Genomic DNA, 22458 nt, shown 5'->3' with positions numbered 1-22458 from the left:
TCGACTCAACAAATGTGTGTTTAATGAATTATTAATGATATTTCCGACAGAGCAACAGACTGTAAAGCTTTGTGAGGGGAGCCAATACTGGGTCAATGAGTAGTAATAATATAAGTTATTTATACCTTTGTTCCTTAAATTTTTAAACACATATCTGTACTTTGTACTCCTTAAACAGGCTCGTATACTTTGGCTTTTGACTGGACTTCTTTCAGGTCACTGGGCCTTATGAAAGGCAGGTGTGTTCAGGTACGAATCAGCAGCGGATGTCACACAAACACAGATGAAGAGTCGCAGTCAGGGGTCGGCCGGTTTGGAGTTTTGGCACAACACTGGAAGAAGTGCAGATGTGCATATGTTGTGACTGCAGTTCAGCATCTAGTTGGCGATACCGAAGAGGAGCGTGCATGAAGGGAGTGACGTTTTCTGTTTGTCAGGTCATCGTAAATGCAAAGTTTCTATCAGCTCAACAAACATCAGCAAACACACAAACCAACACGACCTGCCTGCACCACCCTCAAAAAAACCCCAACCAAACAAACAAAAAACCTCCAACAACTTCAAGAACCGAATGTGTTAGCTTCACCCTGCAAACTACATCTGTTATAGTCGACAGTTACCAGTCAGCACAACAGGACAAGCTGGCGTTTCAGTGCTGAGCTCACATCAACATGAGACGTGTTTGGCTTCATAATCAAATCCTTTCGGTTCTTTCCTGCTCACATTTTTCATCAAATCATACAGATTTGATGATAGCTCCAGCAGGGTAAGACAGAGGTAAGTGGTGGGTAGACAAGGTCTATTTATACTGGCTTTGAGGTGAAGCTGAGACTGTAGCAGACATTTTAGTCGATCTGGCAGGAAGTGTCTGAAGAGTGGAGGAGCTCCTTAACCAGACAATCGTCATCTCTGTTCTGATAGCTCACAGAATCTATTAGCCTCGATCATTTTATCATATTGTTAATGTAGCTGAGTCAAACAGAGCCCAGAAGACTACGAGGCAGCTACCACAAACGTGCAAATGAATATCTACCACGAGAGGAGTGCTCTCAAACAAAGCTGTAGGTTTTTAGTATGAATTTATCAATACGTTTCAGAACTGAAGCTAGCGAGCTAGTTTAATAAAAGGGTGATATTTGTTTCCAGGGATGTGTTCAGTAGCGCCTCGTTTTCAGGGTCGGGACAAACCCTTAAAGTAGAGCACTGCCCTGAATACAGGATCTGTGATTCCTCTAATAGAAAACAGCGAATGCTCCTTTTCCAACGGTTCCTCGGCTCAACTTGGTTTTCAGGGTTTCTCAGTATAATACCTGGTACCAGCTACGCTGTTCAAGTGAACCGAGTCGACACCACTAAAATCTAAATCACCACTTTTGAAACCCGGCAGTGTAAAAAACTGATGAGGTCTGAAAATACGCTACGATGATTACAGGCCACCTGTATTTGTTGTTACTGATAGCTTAATCTGTGTCGTCTCTCCCTGTGTGCAGCTCTATAAACCAGTGGACCTCATCATCCAATATGAGATGTTCTTACCCATCCCAGAGTCTTTCTTGGTGCCATCAGATATGATTTCTACGTGATCTCCATCCACATCGTAACTGAAGAAATCATTGAGGTACGTCTTTGACCTCTGACCACCAAACACGTAGAGGCAGCGGTTCCTCTGGCGAAGAAACAGAAATAATGGCCGACATTAAAGTCAGTCGCTGACGGGATTGTCCTCAGAAATAGATCCAATGACGCACTCACAGTGTGGAAGAGCATGCAGTGCCCGATACGGGACTGAACATCCTCTGGGCCAGCGTTGCACGAGTCCTCCCGCAGGAGGCTCCACGTCCCCAGTTGGCAGTGGTAGGCGTACAGGCCGCTGAACTGCGGCTCCGACGTCCGGCTGTCATCCACGCTTCCATTACACGTCAGGATCCGACCGCCAAACGTGTAGATCATGTGCTTCTCAGAGTCCATGCACATCTGCAGGAAGAGCAGTTTGTCACTGTTAATAAAAATGCATCTCTGAGCTGAAACTAATTTACTTTGATTTAAATGCTTCAGATTAAAGCAAAGCTTCCTTCATTACATTTTCTCCATTTGTTTTTTTGAGTTGAAGCTTTTTAACTGCCTTGTGTTTTCTTGGACACGACTCAGCTTTAAAATCATTCTGCCTAACAAATGTCCAAAGTGGGGATGTGTGCGACTACACGACTACTCGATTGCTCGTTGCTGTTCTTACGAGTCGTTTAACTAACTGTTGAAATTTAAATTTGATGCCCAATGCTGGTCAATTATTGTCCTAAATGTTATGCAGACATCTGCCACCAGATGGCGCATCGTTGTTTAAAAAAACTAATCCGTTAATAGGCTGATATTTTTGTTAACACCATCAGAATGAGATGGGCTCTCTATTAGTGCTACTCCTCCACATCAGGAGGAGACAGCTAAGGCTGTCAACTCCTGGGTAAGGCGTTCAGGCCCAGCACGTCCTACTGGGAGGAGACGCTGGAGAGATTACACCTATCGACTGGCCTAGGCGATGTTTCCCAGGAGGAGGAGGGCCCAGAGGGAAGTCTGGGCTTCCTGCTGCACCCAAGATCCAACTTCAAAATAAGTGGGAGCAAATGGATGGATTCAGATCTATATTTGGTATATTTTAATAATAAGTTAAGCTCTTCTGTAGTAACACACTTTCATATCATATTTTAGTAGAACATGTGCTGTTGATAATGCAGGATGTGAGGTGCTGCGCTGTGAAGCAGCAAGAATGTGGAAAATGGTTTAAAATGCTCTTGGTTTTCAAGTTTAACTTGATGCCTGAACGTTTCTTGGTCGCCAGCAACAGCCCTGGTCCAAAGTGACAAACATCTGCCTTAGTTTCACCCCAACCCTAAGGTGACATCTTAGAGCTGCTTTTGGATGATGTTAAAAATAGTTAAGCTGCAGCATCTAAACGCTGCCTCTCAAAGAGTGAGGAGAGCACAGCACAGACAAGTCTCCACTGTTGCTGTGAGGTCACGTGTGCGTCACAGCTTTGTCGATCAAACAAACATGAACGCCAGCAGCAGCTACAGAGTATGACCACAAAGAGCTGCTCGTGTTTTTCAGCTTGGGCTTAGCCAGGACTCAAGTTGACTTCTGCTGGAGCTAAAAGTGGCAGCAAGACTAAGCCCTTTCAAACCAACGCAACAGTGAAATGAAACCAATGTATATTTAACATTAGCTGTGCCACTTTCCTTTATCTGACATACACAAGGAAACTACACAAGGTGCACCTACCCTTTCCCCCTGTGGTCTTTATTTATGTGCAGGTTTGATGAAAACATTTTTGAATCCTTTTGTCTCGTACGCAAGGAAACGATGCACCGAATACAAGAGTTGTATTTATTTATACGTCACGGGGTGAACACCTAGTGCAAACATACTTTTACTCCACGTACATGAAGGTTGGAAATGTTTAAAAATGTGTGAACAAAAATTAAAGACATTTAGAGCTAAAACTAAAGATTTGCAATTACTAATCAGCTAAGGTAAGGCTTCTCCTTGAGCTGTTAAACTTAAGCCAGGTTCAGACTACACACAGCCCCTCCATCTCACCTCCTGTTGGTTCAGGAGTGGAGGCCCCTGTTGTGTCCGACAGTGTTCGGACACAATGGACAAACACGAGGAAGATGCAGTGAGTACACGTATTTAAAGAACTGGAGTCAACTAAGCAACTGACGGGGGTGAGTGGAGCTGAGTGTCAGGTCTGATGTGTGACAGAAGGTTAGCAGCAAGAGTCAAAGGGAAGGTGCCCAAGATGATGGTGAGACCTGTTATGATGTTTGCTTTGGAGACGGAGGCACTAACAAAAAGCAGCTGGAGGTGACACAGTTGAAGATTTTTGTTTTTGGAAGTGACAGGAAGGAACAGGACTGATAATGATTAACTCAGAGGGACAGGTCAGGTCGAGTTATCTGCAGACAGAGGAGGAGGAGGACGGCTTAAAGGTTTAGGACATCTACAGAGGAAGAACGGTGAATGGACGGGACAAAGGATGTTGAATATGGAGGGAAAGTGGAGTGTAAGAGATCGTTTTGCCTTTGCAGCTACCTGGTGGTCAAACACCAACTTTGGCCCTCCGTCGGCCGACGTATCCTCGCTTAGTAGCGTCCAGGTGTTGGCGTCTATGTCATAGCGGTAAAAATCGCTCTTCAGCGACTTGCTGTTCCTGACACTGGAGTCCAGGTAGCGGCCCAGCGTGTAGATCTGTCGCCGCTGTGAGTCGATGCACATCTTGTGGCATGAGCGAGCACTCGGACCACTCTGTTACACAGGAGACATGCTTACACGTATGTCTAACATGCACAGACAGTGATTTTTCTTTTCTAGTCAAAAACAATCAGAAGACACTGGTGAGTGTTTGATCACCTCTTTCTCTGTGTCTCTGGAGATGCAGGCCCACTGGTTCTCCTGCACACTGTAGGCCCAGAAGTCTGCCAAATCCTGCGTCCCATCCCAGCCTCCAAACAGGTACACCGTCTCTGTGGGTTAGAAATGACCAGCACTGAGCCTTTTGTAACCATGCTCCTGCAAACAAGGTTGTTGTTTTTCCCTTAACCTCCTACGACCTGAACTCTTTCAGCATTTTGAACGTGTCTTTGCTATTTGGGCTGATTGGGACCTAAAGAATGTAAAAACAAAGCATCACCAGATTTTTACCTAATTTTTGTTTCTGAGAAAAATGAGATCCACATATGAGGACATTTGTTTCAAATTTTGATAGAACAGTGGCAGCATGATGTCCTTGTAAGTGGATATCAGGCCCTTGTAGAGAGAAATTAAGTATTTTGGTCTAGACGTCCCAAAATGTGACGTCCACATATGTGGATGGTCCTAGGAGGTTAAATAAGCATCTGTTTTCTTATTGTACATGAAATCAGAAAAGATATTATGTTGCAGTTCACAGCACCCACCATCACAAGTCTCTGTTCAGAACTACGTTTTATCAATAACACATGGTGGTGGGGGTTCAATTAGTTCAATTCAATTAGCAGGAATTTGGGATTTAAAGTGCTTTCAGATCACATTCCCCCTTTGAAGTGACACACTGTGTGGAGGTAAATATGACGCTCGTGAAGCAACAGCTTTGTTAAAAAGCCCGTTTTGTGCCAGAAGGGCGATTAAGCAAAAACATAACAAAAGGTGACGGGAAAGAAAAGGAATATATGAGCAGGGTGTTTATAAAACACTGGTTTCACCATGAGATCATGATGTGCTTGCTTCATACAAAGTGGAAATCCCCTATTCAAGTTCTTTTTAAGCATATCAGCATCTGTGGCAGTATATGATGTATATGACCGAGTGTACATAAGCCTGGAAACGGCTGCAAATGAGCACTTGGAATGAGGCAAATATATGTAATTATATCCAATAATTAATAATTCTGCCATAAAGCAACATTTGAAAGTCCATAACAAAAATGTTATTTTGTATCATCATCTAGAGGCCGAGCTAAAACTACAGAGCAAATCAACATTTCTGCAAAAACAGCCTCCGTGCCTTCCTGTCAGTCCATCTTTTTGCTGACTGCAGGTCTTGTCAGATGAAGGCAGCTAGCATGACATGAGTATGATTGGTTTAGTTTGGTTGGCACCATGGCACCGTCATTCACCTCCTACATCGTTCCCTCGCTCACCTGGAGACCGCTGGAAGCACTGTGAGAATCATGTTCTTTGAGTTCTCCAGTGCCTTCAACACCATTCTTCCCTCGGTTCTGAAGGACAAGCTGGTGAACTCAGGAGTGGACCATCACCTCACTACCTGGATCCTGGACTACCTCACCGACCGACCACAGTATGTGAGGACTCAGGGCTGTGTGTCGGACAGGGTCGTCTGCAGTACGGGGGCCCACAGGGAACGGTTCTGGCTCCGTTCCTCTTCACCATCTACACTGCAAACTTCTCCCACAATTCCACCCAGTGCTTCCTGCAGAAGTTCTCTGATGACTCTGCAATAGTCGGCCTCATCACTGATGGGGACGACAAGGAGTACAGAGGTCTGACCCAAGACTTTGTGGACTGGTGCCAGCTGAACTACCTCCAGATCAACGCCAGTAAAACCAAGGAACTGGTGGTAGACTTCCGCAGGCACAAGCATTCTCCACTGCAACCACTGAACATCCAAGGTATGGACATTGAGGCTGTGGACAGCTACAGGTACCTTGGTGTTCATCTGAACAATAGACTGGACTGGACTCATAACTCAGACGCCCTCTACAGGAAAGGGCAGAGCAGGCTGTACCTGCTGCGGAGACTCAGGTCGTTTGGGGTGGAGGGCCCACTCCTGAAGACCTTCTATGACTCTGTGGTGGCTTCTGCTATCTTTTATGGTGTGGTCTGCTGGGGCGGCAGCATCTCTGCTGGGGACAGGAAGAGACTGAACAGGGTGATCCGAAGGGCCAGCTCTGTTCTAGGATGCCCTCTGGACCCAGTGGAGGTGGTGAGTGACAGGAGAATGGTGGCTAAGCTGTCATCCCTGTTGGACAACGTCTCCCACCCCATGCAGCAGACTGTGACAGCACTGAGCAGCTCCTTCAGTGGGAGACTGCGGCACCCACGGTGTGGGACGGAGAGATTTCGCAGGTCTTTCCTCCCCACTGCTGTCAGACTCCATAATAAAGACTTTAACTGATCAAGCACACACATCCATACATATGCAATAATACTAAGTGCAATAATCCTTTCTGTCATCGTTGTATTTTTACTCAGTTGTATATAGTATTTGTATTTGTATTCTATTTTTATCTTATTGTATATTTATTTTATTTTATTCTATTCTACTGTATATAGTATTTTATTTTATTCTATTCTGTACAGTTGTGTACTGTATTTATTCTTATTGTATTCTAATTTTTGCCTCATAACTTTTGCACTGTCCACTTCCTGCTGTGACAAAACAAATTTCCCACGTGTGGGACTAATAAAGGTTATCTTATCTTATCTTATGTTTGCAATGCAAACTTCGACCAGCTGGCGTGGGAGCTGAGAGCTGCTGACATCCTCAGCTCAACATAAGACAAACTGGTTTCCGCTGACATGTTTCAGGTGTTAGTTTGTATTTTGTTAATCACATTATTAACTAGGGCTGTTCGATGTAACGATATATATCGGACGACGATATAAAAACATCTATCGTTTCATTTTACGCTATCGTTTGTTTCGTGGTGTCGCAAAATAAACTGTTTACAGTAATATTTGTTCATGGTTCTGATGTCACTGTAGTGGTTATATTCATTTCTTAAAGTTCTCTCTTTCTCTTATATTTTATATAACCACACTACGGACGGACAAGCGCCTGTTTTTATGCGTTGTCGTTAGCAACAACGACGGTAAAACCATCACGTGTCCGCTTGTTTATTTTCCACATAAACCTTTCACAATAAAGCTCAAGATCCTGTTGAGACTTTTCAAAATAAACTGAATCACGTGAAAGATGCAGATTATTTACGGATGAGAAGTAAAAAAGAGCCGCCAGGTGCTAAAAAATAAACCTTAGACTCAAACGTTAGAACAGGCTTCTCCCCGCAGCACGCCGTGTAATAAATACTCACAAAGAAAACGGCGCCGTTACAACTTATGTCTAAAAATGTATCGTTTCATGCATCGGTTAAAACACTCGACTCAGCTACACGACGCGCAGCTGGAAACACTTCACCTACCTGAGATTCACAGAATTTACAGAAAATGTTACATGTTTGTGATTTATATCGTTATCGGACGACAGATGTCTGATATCGAGATATGAGATTTTGGTCATATCGCACAGCCCTACTATTAACTGCAGCTTTCCACGTGTCACGCTATAATAACTCCCACCATGTGGCAACTGTCTGAAAGGACTCGAGGTTCATGTGATAGAAATATAATTTTATATGGTATAAGTTTATTGTTAAATTACTGAGTAAACTATATTCATCAACTTTGTAAGTGTACTGTTAAATGTTAAATCTACTGCATTCTTTGTATTTTGCCTCCAAGCAGCCAGACTGTCATTTTTTAAACTGTTGTCTTGTGCAAGCTTTCTAAAAGGTCTTCCAGAGTTTTTCTTTGTGTTTGTATTGTTTCATGTAAATTGTTGTAATGACAACAAAATGTCCAAACCAACAGGCTTTACTGAAACACAATCAGTGCAGCCTCCCACACAACCACAACAAATGCTGCATATCATCCAGAAACCTCAGGAAAACCCTGGATAACCAAGTGTTCTGTCCCTTTGTCCCTCTCATGCCGTAAACATTTACCAGATAAGCTGTGTGTTCAAATAGAGAGCGGTTCATCATAACCAGAATGTACAGTACAAATCCCAACAGCCAGTAAAGGGACTCAGATCAGGGGCTGTGACGCCATAGCTTAACTGGTCCTTCCTTGTGTTTAAATAAATAAAACAAACTGACAAGAAATTCTAAATAAAATAAAATAACACTAATTACGAGAATGTAAACGATATCAGGCACCGGACAGAGAAATCACTGGGAAGTCCTGCACCACGACTCCTGTGGTGGGACACAGAGGTCAGTGTGTGCTGCCTGATGCAGAGCAGAGATGCTGCCTTCTCACAGCTCATACACGAGCTGCAGACACTGCATCACTCAGTCTCACATACACACACTAACAATGCAGGCTTCTGTTTTTCCTGGCAGCCAGCAGGGAAGTACACTGCCAACAATGTTGTCAGATCCAAGGGTTAAAATAAATTAATTCATTAAAAAGCAGCGGTGCGTCTGTCGAAACAAAAGCCGAGATTAATGTGTTTTTACAAATAGAACGGTTTGGTTGGAAGGAGAACGTTCGAGGTGGGGGAACTGTGGAGGGTTCATTTGATTAAACGGCAGCAGAGCTTTGCGAGCTCAGTGTGCATAGGTGGACGTGAGTCATAGCCAAGTCATAGCAGTACGCTGTGTGAGTCTCACCAGTTTGGACGTCAATGACCATTTGATGTCCTCCCCTCATCCCCGGCCTGTTGTCGTCACCGTCACCTGCAAAGAGAAAAGAGGATGGAAAAGACAAAGATGGAGTGTGAGCGTGGGGGGGACAGACGACGAAGCAGAGAGGTGAGGCGTGGATCAGGCAAAATGGGGTGGAGCGAAGGGATGGGCGGGGCAGCAAACAGACAAGAAAGACAGCGCTGCTTTAGACAGGTGGCAAAGTTGTCAGCATGTATTGAAATGTGTGATAAGCGGGAACATTTCCCACTGGAAAGATGGGCTCACTGTTCATTTCGTCGTGGTTGATTTCTTGGGCGCTTGTACCTTTGTTGCATTTGGGGATGATCTGACTCCACCTGGGCTTGTACTCCTGCTGGCTGATGTACTGGTTAAACAAGCCGTCTAGCAAGAGGACACATGAATCAAATATGAGAAAGAAAACAAGCGTAATCCCATGAGCATTTCTCTCAGTCAGAACAAACACTATGGCTGCATACCTCTCACAGCTTTGTCTATCAGCTCCTCACAGGCATCAAAGTCTCCTTGCAGCACCAGTCGGTCGTGCAGGTGGGTTAGCATGGGGTGCTCCAGAGCTATTCGAGTCTTCTTCTGCAGCGACTCGAAGGCCTCTGTGTAGTTATGCTGTCGGAAGTGCTTCAGGCAAAGGCGGATGGCTTCCTGTTCTCGGTACTATAAGGACATGATGGAGAGCAAACTGATGAGTTCAACTCACTGCACGAATGCTTGGACCACACCCGACTCAGCATCAGGTCTATCAAACACGTGTGAAACCAAATGACACTGAAGGTTGAGTATTACGCCTCAAAGCTTTTTTTAAAAACAAAAACACAACGCAGCGCATGATGCCACCAGTCTAGTATTTTACATTATGCTGCCTTCACACGTATATGAATTCAAGCGACGTTCGATTCTTAATCCATACGGTGGTTATGAGCATCGTGTTCCAGAAGCGCATTCGTGAACTCAGACACAGTGATGCTGGACGAGGCCTGGCTCCCAGTCTCCACTCCAATTCATCCTAACAGTGCTTTTTTGGGGTCGAGGTCAGGATCTGTGTAGGCCAGTCAGGTTCTTCCACACCAAACTCCCTTATCCATGTTCCAACAGGACGGCGACATCCCCAACTGTTCCCACAAAGTTGAGAGCATGAAATTGTCTAGAGTGTCTTGATTTGCTGAAGCATTAAGAGTTCCTTTCACTAACGGGCTGAGCCAACAGTCCCACCCCACAGTCCCCCTCCACCAAGCTTCACACTTGGCAAAACGCAGTCAGACAAGTAGCATTCTCCTGGCAACCACCAACCCAGACTCATCCATCAGATTGTCAGATGGAGAAACCTGAATCATCACTCCAGAGAACACGTGTCCGCTGCTCCATAGCGTCTAGGGGTGGGTGCTTTGCACCACCGCACTGGATGCTTTACAGTTGGAGGACTAGATACAGCCGCTCAGCCATGCAAACACCCGACAGGTGTAGCCTGCCAAAACCTGCAGGATACTGTTGTTCAGAGCAGCGGCTACTGTCGTCCTGTGCACGACTAGTTCATATAGTTAGTTAAATGTTTCTGCCATTGTTAAGGGACCGGTGTATCTGTGCATTGGTCCTACACAAAGCGTGTGCACTGAACCATGTTGTGGCCGTGTACTGTCACAAGGAGGCAGCATCAAAAATATATGGAACATCGAGTCTCTGGGAAATTCTTTTTGTGTGTGAAGTCATTAGTCAGCCGACTCTGAACAAGACAGAACATCTAAGTTACAGCTTCTTTTAGTGACATGAAACTGAACAAGATATACACGCACACACGTGTGCGCGTGTGTGTGTGTGTGTGTGTGTGTGTGTGTGTGTGTGTGTGTGTGTGTGAGTGAGTGAGTGAGTGAGAGAGAGAGAGAGAGGTAAACCTAAGGATGTACTCAAAGCGGTGTGCTGCTTGTGCAGATGTAAAGTGCGAGCAAAGTACTCAAACACGACTAACTTGCATGAGCATGTACGCGTCCACCATCCGGCAGAGTATGCTAGGCTATCACCAGCGTCTGCAGCTCCATCAAGCATTTGGGCGCACTCTGAGATGTTTAAATAAACAGCTGTGTATCGGCTATAATTTGTAAACTAAAGTAAACTGGAAACAGCTGAACTAGTGAAGCAGCAACAAACCACATGCACAGATATTGTTGATGGTTACGGGTCAGGGAAGGAATGGCTTGTGTTAGCACTGTTAATGTTAGTCACTAATCCAAAAGCACCACACATTTCAGCAGTTTGTTAGTTCTCTGTTTGTAGGAACCTCCCTGATCAGAACACGGCTGCTGCTGGTTAACTCGAACAGTAGCAGGTACAGTTATTTTATATTCTTCATGTTGTAGTAGAGCTGGGCGATATGAGATTTTTCCATATCACGATATGTTTTTTTCATTTCAGGCGATAACGATATATATCACGATATAAGCCAAATAACTAAATTTGTAAGATTTAAATGTGCCGTTGCTCACAAGTAAAATGTGAAATAATCAGCCGCTTGTTTTGATTTAAATATTTATTTACCATAATAAGTTAAACAGGGCAGATGTACTTAAGGAAAATGAGACTTCAGTTTCAAATAAATAAAGGCAAATATTGCAAACTAAACAAAAAGCAGCCGCTAAAGCGTTTAAGTTTGAAAATAGAACAAACAAAACAGACTACTAAATTGTCACTTCCACTTAGAAACAAAATATTAATTCTAAAAATAAATCTTAGGTTTTTTTTTTTACAGAAGAACAGACAAAATTGACTAACTTTTGTCAATGTCAATATCAAATGAACTGAGAACTAAAAGGAAATTCTCACTCTCCTTGTTGTATAGCTGAGCTTTTCCAACAGTTTTAAAATAAAGATGCTAACAGAACATTCTTTAAATCCTAGGTACACATCCAAGGTGCAACACACACACACACACATATATATATACACACATATATATATATATATATATATATATATATATATACACACACACACACACACATATATATATATATATATATATATATATATATATATATATATATATATATATATATATATATATATATATATATATATATATATATATATATATATATATAAATAAACTTTAGTCTGAAAAAAGCCTACAGGTTGTGGGACAGGAAGACAAGTCTATCCACTGCTTCAGGCTTTAAAGCGGCCCTGTGGCAAGTCACAATATTACCCCCTGTACTAAATACCCTCTCAGAGGGGCTGCTGGTTGCGGGGATGCACAGGTAGCGCTTTGCCAGGCAGCTAACTCTTGGGAAGCTTCTGTTGTTGATTTTCCACCACTCAAGTGGGTCCATTTCACTGTCTGCATCAGGTGCCAGCAAGTACTTTTCAAGCTCCTTTTCAACTGTCTCTTTCTCAGTGAGCCCTGTGCTGGTGGGGTGGGATTTCTTAAAGAAACTGCCCAGTGACTTTCTCTGTTTCTTCTGGGTTGGTAGTACTGCAGCAGCTCCACCATCTTCTGTTTCCTCCGTTCCAGCTGAAGTGGATGGGTGCTCAATTTGCCCCAACATCTCATACACTGCTCTCATTTTGATGGCATCAACGTGTTCTGCATTAATGTATTGTACTTTGAAGCGCGGATCTAGCAGGGTTGCAACATCAAGCAGTTCATTTGTAATCTGGTCATTGTACTTTTCATCAAGGTATGTCATGACTGTCATCTTAAGGTCTTTTGTAAGTTGTGTTTCAACCTCAGATGGTTTCAGAATCTGTGTTCTGAAAAGGTGAAGCATCGGCTTGAGGTAGGACACGTAACACTCTCCAGAAAGTGAATCTGTGAATTCCAGTAGTGGGTTCAGGGCCACATGCACAGACTCCAGAACATCTAGATCTTGCCAGGAGGGAACCAAGTGCCTGGTCTTCTTATCTGCACTGAGGACCTGAGAGATAGCTTTATGTTGCTCCAGAACCCTCCCAACCATTTTTTGGCGTGAGCCCCACCTGGTGGGCGACTCTGTCACTAACTTGTGCTGGGGTAGGTGAAGCTCCTCCTGAGCAGCAGCTAATTCCCTTTTCTTCTTCCAAGAGAAACTGAAGGTGGCCACCACTCTCTTACACACGGCCACAGCTCGCTCCATCCTCTTGTCTTTGCCGGCTTTTTCTGTGGATAAAAAGGTAAATAATAGCACATATTAACCTCAGAATTTAATTTAAGATTTTTGATTTTTTTTTTCCAGTCACAAATAAATTTCACTGCCCTGAAAACACATTTACTTGCTATGATTGTACTTTTACTTTTTTAAATTTTGCTGACAGAATGACCAAATTTTTTTTTCTTATATTTAAAAAGGTGACAGAGGCTGGTGTTATCAACATCATTGTTTGACCTTTTCATCACTTGTTCTTAAAGAGCTGAGGTTCTGTATTAGCCAATTGGGATCCTGATAGAACCCCAAAATTCTAAATTTTATTTGGCACATTTTGTCAACTTGATTTACACTGAAGAGTGACTGAATATTTGCCTATTATGCATGCCAACAGCAACTATTACCTCAAATAAATAGGCTGACATGAAGAATATTCTTTCTGATGTTTATTTTTTAACAATAACCATTGAAGTGATTTAGATCTCTAGCTTTTAATATGTTTACATGGGCTCAAAAACACAATTAAAAGAGGCATTTTTAATTTTATTCTGCTTCCCAACTTACCGATAGCTGAGTGAAGTCGATGTCCGAAGCACTGCAGCCGGGTCCAGTTATTCAGGGATGTGGCCTTCACTATATTTGTCCCACTATCGGTTGTGATGCAGACTTGTTTGTCTTCACTCAGTCCCCAGGATGCAAGCGCTTCTGACAGTCCTAATGCAATTACTTCACCCGTGTGGTCGTCGGGAAGGTAGGCAGCTTGAAGACATTTGCTTTTCAGATTCCAGTCTTGGTCGATATAGTGGGCAGTAAGGCTAAGGTAAGGTTCTGACGTGCGACTTGACCACATGTCGGATGTAGTAGCGAAGAACGATACAGTTTGTAGCTCCTTCTCAACAGCCTCACGGCACTCTCTATATAGCATTGGAAGCGCTATCTGAGAGAAATGTTTACGTCCAGGGAGTTGGTAACGAGGATCCAGTACCTTAATTAGCTGCTTGAATCCTTCATTTTCGACCGTGTTTATTGGTAGCATGTCTTTAGCAAGACAGTAGGCTATGGCATTCGTTATGTCGCTATGTCTCTTAGCTTTTTTGTCATATGGTAAGACGCTGGAGAAAGCCGACTCAATTGACTGTTGCTGCTTCGCAGGGATTCCCCCGGTTGTTTTCGATGACAAATTAGCACTTTCAGTCAGAGATTGAGCGTGCTCTTGTGGGTGGCACTGCTTCAGGTGATGAAACAGGTTAGTTGTATTTCCAGTCTTGGTGGGAACATGCTGTCGGCACAACTTACAGTGCGTGCTACTCTGTTTTTTGTCGGACTTCAAATAGCCGAAATATCTCCACACTACGGAACTTTTCCGGCCCTTCCTTTCGACAATCTCTTCGGCATTCGAGCTGTCATCTGTGTTCTCTTCCGTTCTCTCGGTTGATTTTTCTCTACTTGGTGCACTCATTTTCTCCATCACCCAGTCGACACGGCGGTTAGCTGCTAGCTGCTTCACAAACAAATACGCACGTGCGCCTTGGCACTTGTGCTGTACGTAACAAGTCACGTGACGTGACGCTGCGGCTGTGATTGGTTCGGCTCTGCGCTACTTAATTTGGATTGGATGACTTTTTTTTTTCTTTTTTTTTTTTTTTAAGAGGACAAGAGCGGCGAGGTCTATCGCGATAGTTTAATTTCTCTATCGAGTAAAAGTTATATCGCGATACATATCGTTATCGTTATATCGCCCAGCTCTATGTTGTAGTAAAATATACAAGAAACGATGTGGTCGTAAGAAGCACGGGTATAATGTCCCGGCTCCTTCATATGCAAGTTAATGATTAAGCTAGCAACACATGTACAGCAGAGACCACACGATACCACTTTACAGCAACATTAACTCATGTGAGCAGGTAGGCGGACGATGAGAATTGTCAGCAGTCTGGAGATATTTTAAGACAACAAAAGTAAAGGAGCCTGCCAGCTCGGCTCTGCTACATCGTCAGAGGAGGAGGAGGACTGAGAAAAAGTTCATTTGTCTCATGTAAAATATCTAAAGTCCTAACCAAACGCAAACTGCAACGAGTCTGCTAATGTGTGTGGAAGCAAATGGCGACAACCGACACTGGAGACATCACGGGAAATGTCCAGAGGCAGACAACCAGCAGGAGAAACCAAAAGAAACTGCAGCTCTTTGCCTTTACAGGATTAGAGCATAAATTTAAGCCTAAACTCGAATCAGCAGATAAAAGCAGGTTTTTCTTTGCTTACATTTGAAAGGCATGGCCTAAAATCCACAGAGGCCAAACTATCTTTTGTAATTAAGTAATAAACTACGATATTCATAAATTACATGGAATCCAACACATGAATTTAAGACAGAAGTGAAACTATGTGAATGCAATTAAAGAAACTGTCCCAGAGACAAACTGAGTTTGTGGGTTTCCAAATGTAATCAGCACCTCTGACATCCCAGAAGTTTTCATTCAAGCTGATATTACGCAGGAAGGCAAATCCACTCTTCCACCTCTGCCCCACCCCTCTAACATCCAGGCTGAGGCCTACCTTGCTATACCAGTTAAGGCAGGGCTGCACCACATCTGGGTCTTCAATTCCATGCAGCTCAATGTACCAGATGCTGAAGTTGAAACTCGGACCCCAAGACATCAGAGGCACTGAAGTTAAACAAACAAGTGGTAAGAAGTGTTAACAGCAACAAACACATGACAACACAAAGCGTGCCAAACTGCTCTCACCTATTTTGACAAATCTGCAGGGGAACATCTGCTCGTCGATCTTGTGCTTTAAGGTGAACGTTTCCTTGTTGTAGTCATTCTTAAGGCCACTGGCAGATGGAGAAAGACAATCAACATGACACAGCTGTTTCACTAATCCTACTGGTGAGTTGAGATACCGACTGAATCCATTTGCTGGACAGCCCTCCACCTCTGGCAGCTAACTAGACTTCATGTGTGGCCTTGCAGCTGCAGTTCAGGCTGTTAACAAACATGCAGCCTGCTAATGCAGCTCTTCAGCTGGATGGACTCATTTGCCAGTTGCAGGTTCTCCAGAAACAATTTGCAACAATTGAAGTTGCACATTTACAACTACTACAATCCTCTGTTCTTTGAATTTGTATTTATTGAAGTTCAAATTCAACATAACACCTGAGGCAATTTATTACTTAAGACAATTTTTTTTAAAAATCTGTTCAACCAGTGAATTTCTGTCAACTAGAAGTCGTCTCGACAGCCACAATTGAGAGCACTTCTGATGGCACTGTCATTCTCCTGGTATTGTGTCTACCAATAAAGACACTACAGGACCAGACAAACACAGAAACATGTCTCCCTGAAGCTACAGGGGCATCTCACCTGGACAAAAGCTCGGTCATGTTTTCTTCGCTCATCCCACCAAACACTTTGAACTTCTTCAAGTTGCACACATGAGTCTTCTCATATTTCCCAAAGGTGATGCTCTGAACAATTGCTGGCCTTTCCAATTTTAAGATTAAAAACTGTGGAAAGAGATCAAGACAGGTGAAACAGACTGAAAGCACAGAACAGAGTTATGACGTATTTAGTGCTTGTAGAGAGCTCCAGGAAATTTGCCTGAAATTATGCCTGCCCCGTCGCTGTGAAGGGATTCTCTCCTTATCTAAACGACTACAGCATCAGGTAAGTGGCAGCACAACACACTATGAACTGCATCCACATGTCACTGGTGCTCTAACAAGCCAAGACATCAAATGACAATCCACCCATGGCCACAGCACCGATTAAACAGGAAATGTGAAAACATTTAAATCCACAGAGACCAACATGTTCACATCCGCTGTGAAAGCATCAATATCAATCTGAAATGAAGCATTAATGAATCACACAAACTCCCCACCTTTACGGTAAATAAAAAAGTAGCAACACTGAGTTGACTTTCCATTTTGTGTTTGTAATGAGACAACGTGTGATGAAACAATGGGCTCCTCCCATCACCCTCCCGTGACGACTCACATCCAAGGTTATAATTTACTCACCAGTAATTTGGCACACAGTTTTTTAATTAGTCGATGGAGGTGGGGGTACGCTACTGATTTGAACGTCATGTTTTGGACAATCACACCAGTTTGAATTTAACCCTTTAAGACCTGCCATAGAACCAAGTCCACCAGAGCTTATAGTATATTTTTAAATGCTGTGGGGCCATTTTTGGGAGCATTTCAAGTTGCAACCATTACAGCCCAAATTTTAATAATATGTCTGCATTAAGTGCATAGTAATTACATAAATTGCGAAAAACTACAAAAACTTATCCCTCAAAACTGTAAATACAAAAAAGTTAAAAGTTGCACAAAATAGTTTCCCACCACAGGAAATTTATTTTAAGAGTCTTCATAGTTTTATTTTTGAAATACACCAATTTTTATATACTGCAGGAAAAACGAAAATAAATATTATAATGCAAATTTGCAAAAAAAATAAAATAAAATAAATTCCACAAAATGACGTCACTTCCGGTTTCGGGCAGGTCATGGCGGACATGCGATAGTTCACGCTGATGGACGTAGGAAGTGTTACGAACAGCTGATCGGATCGGCAAAACCTGTTTCTGGAATATTATGTTTTTGTTGCTGCAAGTGCTTTTTATGCAGTTTTTGCAAAGCTATATGTGGAAGGAAACCGTGACCGAGGACAAGCTGATGGCATCAGATGTAAGTACAACTCCTCCGGTTTAATATGCAAAAAAAATTATTGCGCTAGCTTACACGGTTGCAGAGCTACCGGGATTTAAAAATAGTTACGCAAAACGGAGCGTGCTGCTCTGACCGGCTTTAAAGGGTTAAAAACGTATCCCAACGCTGAAGGTTTCCCTGTGGACGGTGAGCTACATGACCTGCTGCTGTCAGTGTGGATTCGTGTGAAAATGCTTCCACTCTGGGATTCGATCATGTGGTTTTCAGAAGCAGCACAAATGAACAATCTTAGTGTTGTTTTCTTTATGAACAGATCCCATCGGCAAGGATGCAATCTCCCAGGGGGAGGACAGAATGCCCCCCAAGCCCCAAAACTGTTTAGTTTATGCTCCACGTTTTATAAAAAATGGAAAGAAATGTTCTGCATCATTTCTCATGGGGAACTGTTACTTTAGATTGACAAATCAATTGTTTAACCAGCAGTTTTCTACCATCCAAACACCGCCTACTCCTACTCTAAATTACAGGCAGATTCCTGCAGTTTTCCTTCATTTAAAGCATAAAGGACATACCTGAGCTGCAGAATTATTAGAATTTGTGAAGCCTGCGTAACACCCAGCTGCTCTACTAGAAACAGAGTATTTTGAGTCTGGGGTGCTCAGTCCTCCAAGTGAGTGGTTAACCATTGTTTTGCAATGTTTCACTTCCTATTGTCAGTCAATGCAAACTTTCAGATTTAACCTCAAAGTCGTGCAACACTATCTATGACGGTGTTGTCAAAGGGAGTCAATGAGTTCAAGAGAGAGGAAGGCAAACTTTTTCTTTCAGAAGTGTGAACGTAAACAGTTGCTGTTGCTGCTCACTGCTAGGTGGAACCTCCTCATACAGCTGCAAGATAAAGTTAGTGAACTCTTTGGAATTGAAGCCTTAAAAACGAAGCCTCCTGCAGTCGTGCTGCTGTTCGAGGACCCGTCACAAACCTGGATAAATGGGAAGGTTGTATTTGGTGTGAAATGGGGATCCGTGCACTGTGGTAACCCCCTGGGAAATAAGAGAGTAGCTAAGAGTAGCTAATCTACATCGCCTGTGTAGGCTCTCAGTCATCCAGGCCATAGTTAAAATTAGGGCTGTTCGATTTAAGGAACGACATATATCTAAAGACGATATGAAAATGCCTGTCGTTTCATATTAAGCTATCATTTGTTTTTTTTCATGGTTTTGATGGTCACCGTAGTGGCTACATTCATTCCTTAAAGTTCTCTAACCTTACTCCTAAACGAGGGGCTCCCTCTGTAACATATGGTTTGTTTATGTCTGACACGGACCAGAAAACTGTAAAATTATGCAGGAAAACGAACCCCCAACTCAGACTAGGGCTGTGCGATATGACCAAAATCTCATATCCCGATATATATATCGTTATATCAAACAGCCCTACCTCAGACTCAAACACGACAAACCTTTTCATACACCTACGCAAGAATCATGTGAGGGAGTTTACGGATGAGAAGCAACAAAGAGCCGTCAGGTGCTCAAAATAAACCTCAGACTCAAAGGTAGTAAATACAAAGAAAATGGCGGCCGTTACAGTCAAAACACTCGACTCCAGCTACACGACGCCCAGCTGAAAACACTTTACACAAGTCGAGCTGCCTGAGATCCACAGAATTTACAGAAAATGTGAAATTTTGTGATACATATACCGTTGTCGGGGCGATAAATGTCTTCTATCGGGATATGAGATCTTGGTCATAGTGCACAGCCCTAGTTAAAATAGACCCAGACCATGATGCTTCACATGCGAAATTTAGATACTGGCATTCATTCTGCCCAAACATAGAATCGTTTTTGCCAAAAATGTCATATTTGTCTCATCTGGTATTAAAACTTTACTATTTGGTTTTTTTTTTTAGGTTTTTCTTATATCAAGACAATTCCTATTCACTTTTTTATTATCATCTTATTTGTAATCGACAAAATAAACGTCCTTTTTGTTAACATTGATACATTTGTTGGACCTAAAGTAAAAACTGATGACAGAGCTGCATCTCATCTCCTTACTATGAATTACAAACATTCACTTAATGTTTCTTATCTTTGTCCAACCCTTTGAATTATTATTTCAGTTAGTTTGTGTATAACTGACTTTTTTAAAATATCACATTTAGGCACATTCACACTTGCTGAGAAGCTTTTAATCCACTCACTACTCTTACATCAACTTGAGTAACTGAGACCTGACTTAAAACCATGTTACATTCAGGCAGATCAAGGTCAGCCTTGAGATATTCCATGTACTGAGCACTCAAATATAAACAAGCCCAGCAAGACACTGTAAGCGAGGCCAACCCCCCCAAACAACTGAAAGCATAGGTATGCTTTTCACATGACTTTACCATTCAGTTAGAAAACAACACTGTGTAAATAAACATTAATAGTTCTACTGAATAACATTGGATTCATTTTTATTAAACTGTAAAACACAAACGGCATAAACTGTTGAGAATTCACACCTGCAAGAAAAATAAGTCTAACAGAGTGAATGTATAATGGAATTGTAAAGCGCTTTGGGTGCCTTGAAAAGCGCTATATAAATCCAATCCATCATCATTATTATTATTATTATTATTATTATTATTATTATTATAACAATAAAGAGGAAAAGCACCAGACATGATGAATGATGGTCTACCAGCAACAGCTGGAGCAAGGTCGAGCCAAAGAATGTAAGTGTTCAAGTGGAGTTACAGAAGTTGATGAAAACCCATCAAGTTAAATGCAAAGGAAGAATTCCCACAAGTGTTACCTGTTTAAAACAAACAAACTTACTTTTTTGGTGAGAAGGTTACAGAAAATGGAGTACTGGTTATTGTATCAGTAATAACACAGACGTGACGCAGAAGTGTGATTGACATGTTTTCAAATGCCCCATCTTAAAATGTCAAAATTTCCCAAAGAGCATTCCCAGTAAAGCAAAGGGTTTCTCAATCCCATTGGCCTCTCTGTGCAGACTGCAGTTTCCTGTTTATGCACCCTCTCTAAAATATTAATGTTAATTAATTAGCCAAGCCAATTACCTATGAACTGTGACGCTATGAACCTACACAAATCACGACTTTCATAGACAACTGCTGTTCCAGGTCAACAAAATTAAAGCTCATCAGAAATGAACCTACCTGTGGAGGATAGTTGCTCTCAGAAGACCACCTGGAGGACTGATCGTTAGGTTTATCCACCAAGATATTCCTAAACAAAATAAAGAGACAAGTATTTACCCACTGTGGAATACCATCCCACCAAGTGAGCAGAAAACGCGGAAAGACAGCAGTGCAAGGTTGAGCCGAATACAGGTCTGTGTGTCCTGGAAGCTTATGACAGTAGATTTATCACATAACAAAACTACTTTCTTGTAGTCACGCTACATTCTGTTAGAAAGCTCATTTAGGTAACTGTTGTTGTTAGCCAACTAGCATTAAGTCAGCTACTGCTGAACTGTTTGCTGAGTGCTGAACCAGCAACAGGCGAAAGCCGCGGAACTATGGGTGACTTCGTTTATATTAGATTAAAACATGGGTGCTGGCGTGAGCGACAAGTAAGTTTTCCTTTCGTTGCAACAGTTGCAGGTAGCCTATAACCAAGCTCATTAGCATAGCTGCTAAAGCAAAGCTCTATGGTTAGATAACAACAGCTAGTTGCCTACTTCAGCTCTGGAGTCCAGTTAGCTAACGTGGACGTTCGTTTTTCACGTATTAAGATACCGAAGTGTACACTACGTAATCAAAGCGTAAAATATTATACAGCTGTGACAACGGAAGTAACAAAGAATAATCTGGGCGTGTTCCAATGCCAAGTTTTCGGGGTTGTCACTCTAGAATAATATAACTATAAGAGAAGAATACACCATTCAGTTGCTTTGTTTACGTTTTGAGATAACGCTCCAATTGACATCCTACACTGAAGTAGGAAACTGTCCCTTAGTTGCCCACACATTTCACAGAAATTACTGAGCGTCATTTCATCACACAGAAAGTACATCGTAAGCTATTGCTTCCAACAAACGTTTAGCGGAAAAACAACATTATCATTATCGGGCGGCTAAATATCCGAAACCAAACGCCCCACACGGTAGCTAGCGCTAGCTTGCTCGCAGACAAGCTAGGCCAGTCGCGCAGGGTGGAAGAAACACAAGTGCGCCGAGATGACAAAAGACCACCTTCCACCGCAAAACCTAATGCATACGCTGGGCCAGAGGATGGGAAAGATACTCACTCAGGTAAATATGTAGACGAGTAAGAGCTCCATTTAAAAACGCTGAAAGTGAGGACTCTGCTCTCGGGAGCGACAGCCATCTTGTTGCAGAAAATAACAGACAGCGAGAGGTTAGCAAGGAGCGAATATTGACAGCTCTTAAAGAGACAGTACACATATTTGTGTTGTTTACGACGCCTCCTCGGTAGCATGAACACACTGCACGATACAGTTATCACGTCAGCTCTTCATATTCATCGTAACAAAACTCGTATTTTTTTAAATTATCATTTTTTCCGAATATCATTCCAGCTGAAACATGTTAATTTCAATCGATAAAACATAAAAAGCGAATGATAATAAAATAATAACAATACCTCCATCACATTAATGTGGCCACAGGCCAAAGATGATCTTCTACAGCC

General features: G+C 42.5%; 2 protein-coding genes across 3 annotated transcripts in view; both read right to left on the bottom strand.

Annotated features, from left to right (window-relative positions):
* mkln1 (muskelin 1, intracellular mediator containing kelch motifs) overlaps positions 1 to 22175 on the bottom strand; it is a 32629-nt gene extending 10454 nt beyond the window's left edge. Inside the window, exons 1-12 of one of the 2 annotated variants that reach the window (XM_086268706.1) lie at positions 22055 to 22175; positions 20962 to 21031; positions 16470 to 16612; positions 15852 to 15940; positions 15661 to 15770; positions 9457 to 9649; positions 9245 to 9361; positions 8945 to 9010; positions 4405 to 4517; positions 4087 to 4299; positions 1753 to 1974; positions 1537 to 1666 (exon numbers count right to left, since the gene is read on the bottom strand). In XM_086268706.1, coding sequence (XP_086124832.1) covers positions 1537 to 1666; positions 1753 to 1974; positions 4087 to 4299; positions 4405 to 4517; positions 8945 to 9010; positions 9245 to 9361; positions 9457 to 9649; positions 15661 to 15770; positions 15852 to 15940; positions 16470 to 16612; positions 20962 to 21031; positions 22055 to 22134 — 1546 coding nt within the window. In that variant the 5' untranslated portion in view covers positions 22135 to 22175. The remainder of the gene's footprint in view (positions 1 to 1536; positions 1667 to 1752; positions 1975 to 4086; positions 4300 to 4404; positions 4518 to 8944; positions 9011 to 9244; positions 9362 to 9456; positions 9650 to 15660; positions 15771 to 15851; positions 15941 to 16469; positions 16613 to 20961; positions 21032 to 22054) is intronic. The other variant, XM_086268707.1, reaches the window with a different exon arrangement.
* Positions 12101 to 15628, bottom strand: LOC147309401 (E3 SUMO-protein ligase ZBED1-like). The gene is made up of 2 exons (XM_086269974.1): positions 13669 to 15628; positions 12101 to 13118 (listed from the first exon to the last, which is right to left on the bottom strand). The coding sequence occupies exons 1-2, from the start codon at positions 14570 to 14572 to the stop codon at positions 12109 to 12111; spliced, it is 1914 nt and encodes a 637-aa protein (XP_086126100.1). The 5' UTR covers positions 14573 to 15628; the 3' UTR covers positions 12101 to 12108.
* Positions 22176 to 22458: the final 283 nt, after the last annotated feature.

This window comes from Aulonocara sp. 'chitande type north' Nkhata Bay, linkage group LG17, assembly GCF_057382095.1.
Source record: "Aulonocara sp. 'chitande type north' Nkhata Bay isolate Kocher_YH1m ecotype deep benthic linkage group LG17, A_spYH_male_GT1.1, whole genome shotgun sequence".
Taxonomy (NCBI): Eukaryota; Metazoa; Chordata; class Actinopteri; order Cichliformes; family Cichlidae; genus Aulonocara; species Aulonocara sp. 'chitande type north' Nkhata Bay.
This window is presented reverse-complemented; position numbering and strand designations above follow the sequence as displayed.

Coding starts and splice junctions, on each gene's coding strand:
- LOC147309401 (XM_086269974.1), bottom strand. CDS start 14,572: ATGGAGAAAATGAGTGCACCAAGTAGAGAAAAATCAACCGAGAGAACG. Junction 13,119..13,668: donor TCGACTTCACTCAGCTATCG/GTAAGTTGGGAA, acceptor TTTTATCCACAG/AAAAAGCCGGCAAAGACAAG.